The sequence below is a fragment of the Octopus bimaculoides genome, chromosome 14, assembly GCF_001194135.2.
Source record: "Octopus bimaculoides isolate UCB-OBI-ISO-001 chromosome 14, ASM119413v2, whole genome shotgun sequence".
NCBI lineage: Eukaryota > Metazoa > Mollusca > Cephalopoda > Octopoda > Octopodidae > Octopus > Octopus bimaculoides.
Genome location: NC_068994.1, coordinates 36,594,787 through 36,603,967, shown reverse-complemented (window position 1 = coordinate 36,603,967; position 9,181 = coordinate 36,594,787). Strand labels below are relative to the sequence as shown.

General features: G+C 33.2%; 1 protein-coding gene across 3 annotated transcripts in view; it reads left to right on the top strand.

The window, feature by feature from the left end:
* The window catches only part of LOC106871765 (uncharacterized), a 43,016-nt gene that overhangs the window by 806 nt on the left and 33,029 nt on the right, over positions 1 to 9,181 (top strand). Inside the window, exon 2 of one of the 3 annotated variants that reach the window (XM_052973135.1) lies at positions 2,978 to 3,006. The exons of the other annotated variants lie outside the window; for them this stretch is intronic. Coding sequence (XP_052829095.1) covers positions 2,978 to 2,992 — 15 coding nt within the window. The 3' untranslated portion in view covers positions 2,993 to 3,006. The remainder of the gene's footprint in view (positions 1 to 2,977; positions 3,007 to 9,181) is intronic. 3 annotated transcript variants of the gene reach the window in all.

Sequence of the window (9,181 nt, the reverse complement as noted above, 5' to 3'; positions counted from 1 at the left end):
ATATATATATATATATATATAGCTCTTAAGGCTCCTGCTATTAGAAATATATTTCCTACTCATTCTTCATTCATGTTTTGCATCCATTTCTATTTTATTATATTTTAGTCTAACAACATAAATGACTGAAATTAAACAATCTTATTTTGTTATTCATTCCACTCTTGTACAGTCCAGAAAATGTAGTTATATCAACAAAACTCTTCTCTAGCTCAACCATTAATGTTGATATCTAGAAGATGCATTTTAGGTTTCCTCATTATATAATCAATTTTCATTTTTAGGATTGTCATCTTGTAGTGTTTGGAGTTGATGCATTGGCCTTGTTTTGAAATTGTCAATTCTTCTCCTTTCATTTTAAAACTTGGGCTTATAAGATAAAAGAGTTTGATACCTCCATTAGTCTGTGTTATCTATAACATAAGGATACTTCACAGATTTCTCTATTCAGTATCCTATAATTTTATAAGCTATTTTAAAACTTTTTATCTGCTTGTTACTATAATGCTTAACTGAATCATCAGAGTATCAGACAAAATACCACATGGTATTTGTCTCAACTCTTTACATTCTGAGTTCAAATCCCACTGAGGTCAGCTCTGGTTTTCATCCATTTGAGGTTGATAAAATAAAGTGCCACTCATGTACTGGAATGGAGTGGGGACTGTCAGTGTAATTACTGACTTTGTGCCTAAGTTAAAAACAAAGGATGGTGAACTCACAGAATCATTAGAGCATTGGTCAAAATACCTTGCAGCCCTTTGTTCCAACTCTTTATGTTCTGAGTCCAAATCCCTCCACAGTCAACTTTGCAATTCATCCCTTTGGGGTCAATAAAGTACTCATCAAATATTGAAGTCAATTTAATTCACTAACTGCTCTCCCACTAAAATTACTGGCCCTGTTTCTATGTTAGAAACAATTACCAGGATAATCAAGCAAGCAGTATTTCATCCATCTTTATGTTCTAAGTTCAAATTCCACCGACGTTGATTTTGCCCTTCATCCTATTGAGATCAATAAAAAAAATGTATCAGTCAAGTACTGGAGCCAACGTAGTCGATTAGAACCCTCCCCAAAAAATTTCAGGCCTTGTACCTATAGTAGAAAGGACTGTTATTATTTTCCTTTTATACAACACATCTGACATAATATATTTGTTGTTATCTTATAGGAAAAATATAACTCAAACACTTTATGATGGTGAACTGGTTATTGCAGCTTAGTGTCAGATCTCTGATTGCATAGACTTATAGCTAAAAGCATTATAGTTTTGACCAACCTATCTTTTTGTACATTGAAGACTATATTGTTTACTGCTTTCTTTGATTTTCAACACTTGAAACTTGAAAGAATTTGATTGATATTTGTAGTAAATCAAGCAACCCCATAGAGGTCCAACTGATGGCTTGGTGGTTTTAGAAGCTTATATAAATGTATTGTCAAACTGTAGCTGTCTTAAAACTAACTTTTGTTTGAACTAAACCCTTACCAATTTTTGGTAGGGTTACCTAAATCTAGTACATCCAAAAAAATCTTTTGGGTAACAAGCTTTGTGCATTATAAGCAGAATTCAAGATATTGTATGAAATTATTTTACCTCATGATTGTCTAATAATATTGAAGAGGACAATACTGAAAGAATGGCAATTGTATTCATGGCTTCAATCTTGTTCTTTACATTTAGCTTATTGCACATATTTCATTGCATCCTTTGGCAGAGTTCCTTTCTAATAATAGATTTCATTTCTTGATATTTGATTTGGTTTTCCACCTGAACTTCTATATACCTATATGCACCTTGCAGTTCAAGTTGTTGAATAACATACGAGAGATGCAGTCCATCTTGCTTTCCTACTGTAACTCTGCCAAATTTCCGTTTTAGAATGTGGTTCTAACACATTTATCTAGGCTAGATGCCATCACTGAATTTTTTTAATTGTTTGGTACAAGGACTCTAGTTAGCTGCAAAACTTTTTCATCCATGCACAGGAGGTAGCTGATTTTGTAAAGCTACACAATTAAGCAATTCATTTAAGGTGACTACGACCATGCATAAAAGGATGAGTGATAGAGAATGTGCTTAGAATATTCCATTCCTAAATCTGATCTGGTTTGATAATACCCTTATATTTTTGTTCTTTAGAACAAATATAGTTATCCATTTGTTCCTCTTGCTCTCTTTTGCTTTAATTTTCTAGTATCTTATAGAGAACCATGGCTCTAAAACAAGTGAGTAATTAGAGATAATCTCATATGTTCTTTTGCAATATGCACATGCTGTGTGTGCTTATCTTTCTTTTTTTTTTTTGTTATTTAGTCATTCAATAACATTTTATTGACCTTTAGCTGGTCCTTACAACCATATGACCTTCTGCAACCTTTTTGTTCTAATGGTTGGAGGCTATTGTTCACCAAGTATGAGTATATCTGGTTTGTGGTTATTTGAGAACATGATTTTTAAAGCATTAGATAGAAATGTAATATGTCTGAAATTCTTTAAGCTGTACTATCTTCTGATTTCTACATTAATGAAAGTCACTCTGGATCTGATGTAAGGATTTCGATAATTTAGTTGAACTCTGCTACCAGATATTTAAATTCTATTCTACAAGTTTTGGACTCTTCTCTTTGTCTTTCAATGCTTTGTTGAAGTCTACCTAGTTTATTTCATATTTTAACCCCTTTGTTACAATATATCTTTTAAAATAAACAACATTCGTTTCGATTAATTTTGAAAATAACGAAGAACTTAATACAACTTTGTCGCTATTAAGCAGGTGTTTGGAACATAAATTAACAGAAAATTTTAATGGAAGAAGATTTAAAATAGGTAGTTAATATCATAGAGCCAGAGACATTTTCAGGCAGTTTGTTATCCAAAAAGTTAACTTGTGTCTTACCTTGTTTAGTCTCTACAAAGTCTATCCATTGAGCATGATTGTTATATTTTTTCTCTTTCTAATGTACATCAAAGAAATTTTTCAAATAATCTGCTGATGGAAGGTATGGTATATTTATATTACCTTAGTTTATTTGCCACTAGGATTACTGTTAGTCTCCTCTAAATGCCTTGTTTATGCCTATTGTTTTACCTGTCACAATATATTCTTATCCTCTAGGCTTTAGCACGTAACTATTGTTTTAGATTTCCTGGTACTTTATATGTTTTATTAATACTTTCACTGGGCCTTTTTCTTTTTTGCTCTGTTAACTATGCATGAATTCTGATCTTTCAATTCTGCAATAAAAATAGGTCTCTTCTCACTCTCTTGATTGTATTTAGTATTCGAATATTCCATTTTGGTTTCTTTGCATCTATCATTATTTTGTTTTTATTTTACATTCTGAGATTGCATATTCTCTTAATATCAAAGTAGTTATATAATGGATTATGCTGATTTGATTTATGTTCATAGCTTTTAAAGTGAACAGAGTAATTTACTGAAGAGCTGTGTTTGAATGTTTTATAGCCTATCTATTCCTATTCTTGAGTGGGATCTGGGGAATAACTTATCAATCATTAATGGTGGTCATCCTTACTTCTTTGAGTTTGAATTTAATATTTTCTTTAATCTCATTTTCTTTTTTTTACTTCTATGATTGAGTTCGTTTTTCAGATTTATTAATTTCCGAATGGTTCCTGTACTTTGGGCTTTGTAAAAGATATCATTCTTATTTCTATTAGACCAGATGTATTTATAGGTATGGTATGCTTTGGTTTTAGTGCAATGTTTTTCTTTTATCTCTTTGAAGCTAAGTGTCATTCGATGACTTGTTTGATTTCTTTTAGTTCTGTTTTCCAAAAGCTATATGTCTTATATCACTTAAAGTCAATCATTTATTACTGTCTAAATATAATCTTGTATTCAGAGCTCTCTATGTCTCATTCTTTTCTCTTCTCTCACCCTCCCTCTCCTTTCAAACTAACTGTGACATAAAGGTAAATATTTTTTTTAGGATAGGTACTTTTGACTCAGTTGACCTCAGCATGAAATTGGTGTGTATCTCATCAACTTCAGAGAATGAAGGAGCCTTTACATGGTCACTCAGCCAACCAGAAATAGTAACTAAAACACTTGAAAATCACATCTTATCATTTTGAAATGGTATATTTATTCTTAGACACACTGTCTCTATGAATAAATTTCAGGAAGGTCATGGATGAAATGCCATTCATCATAAGCCTGCAGAAGCAGGGCTAACATAGGGCTAAACTAGAGTCCCATTGGTTAGTGTAGTGTTACAGCAGTTTCTTAGTCTTTTTGCAGTTTCAGAATATGCACCCATTTTATGTTACTCATACATTTTTTTTTTTTTACTTTCACCATTGTTATTGTTTAGAAACACTTCTGTTTGAGTTACACTGTCACAATATTCCAGAGATATGAGTGAATAACAGAAATAGTAAAGCATAAAAAATGGTTACCAATATTTAGTTATATTTTGCTACATTCTGAGCTCAAATCTCACTAGAATCAACTTTACTTTCTTCCCAGCTGGGTAACTTAAATAAGCACCAAACATGTACCAAAGTCAACCCAGTTGATTCCACCCTTCTCAGCAAAAGTATGTCCTTGTTAGGATTGTCCCCTCCCATCTGTTCTATTGTTACTGGCTCTTGTGCCAGTATTGTAGAATCGAGAACTTCTGAGAAGTATCTTTTTCAAGCTGGGACAGTTGTGGTTGTGTCAGATACCACATTAGTGGAAGAACCCAGTTCTATTTTAAATGAATGTAAGGCAATAGCAGGAGCAAAAATAAATCTAGATAAGTCTGTGGGCTTGCAGCTCAGTACCAGGAGGGGGCAGTTTATGTTATCAAACAGTTTTGTAGATTGCTGGACAGATGGACACATTAAACTACTCAGGGTCTGATTTCATCTAGACCTCCACATAGACAGAAGCTAGGATTGGGTTATGAACAGGATGAGCTGATTCACTCAGAAATAAGCTGAGAGGAAGCCATCTCTGAAAGGTCAAGTAAAGATGGCAAATGCTTACATCACATCTGTCCTACCTTACTGCCTGACTATTTGTTCTTTGTTCCAGTTACTGTTTGGTCAGATTAGAGCATCTGTTCTGCTTCCTGTGGAAGGGACACATTCCACAGGTTAGACTACTATGGGTAATTTTCAGAAATCCTTGGCCTGTCAGTGCTATCAAAGGGGCATTACCAGTATGACATCAAGACTACAGGCACTGAAATGTTGTCAAGCAGGACAATCCAGAATGCATGCAGAGTAACAAAACCTTACTGCATGCAAATGTCCAATGTTAAATGATTGTTGACTTATGGAGTTAGGTTGAACAGCAATTGTCATGTCTCAGATGGATTTGGCTATTGGTCAAGTTTATTGTGAGGATGACATCATTGCTCCCCTTTAACAAGGCGAAGCAGCAGTCCTTCTATTCAGCAGCTTTTGCATAAGAAGTTGTGCGGTAGATAAGGTTGAAAGGATTGAGGACAGGCACTTTCCTCTTTGGTTGAGCTCTTATTGGGAAGGAAAGCGAGGGTGGATAAAAATAAACTCTCCCACAGCGAATTAGTCAAAAAGCAGGTGACTAGCAGAATGCTCAAGGTGAATGGAACTACTCTAAGCAGGCCCCCTTTAAATTGGATAAAAACAGTTGGGCTAGGGCTTGTACCCATGGTGGTCAGTGTGATCCTGAATTTGTGGGGTTCCTTGAGTGACTCTAGTGAGACACTGTCTTATATCAAGACGACAGCTTCATTTCATATATGTGTTCCTATACTTTGTACACTACAAATACATTTATCACATCTCTTATCCTCCCATCCCTTCCCTTCCCCTCATATTTTCATCTTAATCCCCACACAAATTGTAAATTACCCTTGTAATATTCTCTGCTCATCAGATTCTCCTGAGGCAAATAAAAGAAATTATTGTTGTTGTTTTTGTTGTTTTGTTATTATTATCATTATTATTATTAAGGTTGCAAGCTGGTAGAATATTTATTATGTGACATTCATTCCATCTTTATATTCAGAGTTCAGATTCGCTGAGGTTGACTTTGTCCGTCATCGTTTCGGGGTCCACCTAGACCGGGTGGTGCATTATGTTCTTGAGCAAAACATTTCCTCTCTCATTGCTCTGCAATCACTTCAGCACCTGACATATGATACACTGTGCACCTGTTCAGGTAACATTGATTTGACGAAGGGAGCGAGCTAATGTACAGCACATACATTTGATTACTATAAACAAATCATTTGTGCTGGTTGTTCACCAAAAGTTGAACACTCATACATCATCAAGAGAGTTTGTCATTATTATTATTATTAAGGCAGCAAGCTGGCAGAAGTTTTAGACCATTGGAAGAATACCATGTGTTACTTGCTCAGGTTACTTACATTCTGGATTCAAATCTTGCTGAATTCAACTTTACCTTTCACCCTCTAGGAAGAGGTAATAAAATATAATACCAGTGAAGTACTGATATCAATGGTACCAGCCTGCATCCTCCTTCAAAACTGCTGGCCACATGACAAATTTTGAAACAGTTGTCATTATTATTATTATCATTTTTATTTTATCAACCCCGAAAGGATGAAAGGTGAAGTCGACCTTGGCAGAATTTGAACTTATGTTCTGAGTTCAAATTCCATTGAAGCTGACTTCACCTTTCATCCTTTTGGAGGTCAATAAAATAAGTAACAGTTGTGTACTGGGGTTGATGTAATCAACTATTCCCCTCCCCCAAATTTCAGGTCTTGTACCTATAGTAGAAAGGATTATTATTATTATTATTATTATTATTATTAGTTGTGTTTCTTATGCACTACCAGCTAAATCTTATATTCTTCAGATATAATTAAGGTTGTGTGTGTGTATAAATGCCTACATACATTTACAAAGAGAACTTCATGTAAAATGGCTACTGCATCTATTTTTTTTTCTCTATTTATCAGTAGGCACAGGTATGGTTGTGTAGGAAGAAGCTTAACTACCCAACCACATGGTTCTGGGTGTAGTCCCACTGCGTGTCTTCTACTATAACCTTGGGCCAACCAAAGCCATGTGAGTGGGTTTGGTAGATGGAAACTGAAAGAAGCCCTTCGTATATATATATATATATATATATATATATATGTGTGTGTGTGTGTACACACACACATATATATATACATATATATATATGTGTGTGTGTCTTTATGTCTGTGTTTGTCCCCCCACCACCATTGCCAGGCAACCAATGTTGATGTGTTTATGTCATTGTAACTTAGCGGTTTATCAAAACAGAACAACAGAATATGTACTAGGCTTACAAAGAATAAGACCTGGAGTCGATTTCTTTGACTAGAAAAAGCCTTTTAAGGTGGTATTCCAGTATGGCCACAGTCAAATGACTGAAACAAATAAATGAATAAAAACTGTATCATGCCTGAATTTCGGTGTTTGGGTTTACTATTTTTAACTACTCCTAACATTACAATTATTATATGGGATACCCTATATTTTACTCTTTCATAGATGATTAGTCACTTTTTCTAATCTGTCCTTATACTTTGATAATGTTTTTCAACCTCTTGCCAATTAACGTTCTAATGAAAATGGGCTAAAATGTCAATGAAAACATATATACTCTTCCTTAGTCAGTCAGTCTTTGACAGTAATATCTCGGCATTCTTCTCCTTTGCACATGCAAATCCCAGAGAAGTATGATTTGAACATTGTCAGTAACATGTCTTAATAAGTATTTCTTCCTACCATTTATTGTGTTGTCTTTGTATTTTACTAATGAGTATAACTAAGTCATATCTATGGACATTTTCCCACTTGGTCAAAACTGGACAACCTGAGACAATGTGTCCAATTGTTTTCTAGTCTTCACAGCATAATCAGACATTTATTTTCTCTCACTTCATTGGTTATATTATGGAGGTAGTTTCTAAAGTTGTGTTGCAATTATAAAGCCTTCAGTCTAAACATTTACACCAGCAATGGAAAAACAGATTTAGCTTCTTTTCACATTTATGTGTCATTTACCAGATATTGATTAAATAGAGGTTTAGTCTGCCACCTCTATTGCATCTCTATTTTATGCTATATTCTTATATTCTCTGATTTTTTCATCATGTATGCTGTTCTTATACTCAGTTCCATGTACATTTCCAACCTTCATGTGATACCTAATTGCTTCTTCATATATATATATATATATATATATATATATATGCAATTCTTTTCTTTTGCTTTATGTTTTTTTGTGCTTTTTAATAAATCAGAAAAACCCTTATTTTCTAATAGATGTTATCTTAGTCTTACCATAATTGTTTTATCACAAATCTCTATTTAAGTCCTTTCCTTTCTTGTGTGCATAGTTAATACATAACATCAGGATGTTTCAGAGTGGTATATTTCAAATTCTATTAGAAGTTGCTTTGTTTTTCATGTCTGTTTCATGAATCACTTAATTTCTAATTTATTACACTTAAACTGTTGCTAATTACTGGGATAGCTGGCATGTTTATACCTATCACCGTTTTTTTTGTTTTTTTTTAAAATTTAGTTCTTGTTTCTAATACTAATCTGATACACCGCAAGTAATATATGTTTTTTTTTTTTTATCTTTATTTGTATATGCTAGATATTGCCTGCTTCATTTATTCTTAATTATGTATTTCTAGTCTATTTCTTTGATTTCTAGATCTTTATCACTCTTGATGTTGGTTTATTTTTGTTAATTTTCTTTTATTTATGGTGAAATTGGTACACCTCATAATTCTTTAATGAATGTTTTAACTGTCAGGAGTAAACTCACTAATTAGTTGTTGTCCCTTTTTCATATAGTTTCAACTTATCCACATAGAAAGAGTGGTGAATCATCTTGCCATTGCATATATAGTTACATGCATTCCCCTTATTTGGATCTGTTAGCAGTGCTAGTATTACATAACAGAACATAGTTCTGGTAGTTACATTTCTTTAACTGACAAGTATCTTCACAAGCAAGTAATCAAAAGAAGACAAATTTTGACGTCATAACTAATGTAAGCATAAGAATTTGGTAATGTGACAAGCGTATATATACGTATATATATATGTATATATATGTGTATATGTATATATATGTATATCTATGTATATATGTACATATATATAAATATATATATATATATACACACACATATATATATCTACCTATATATATATATA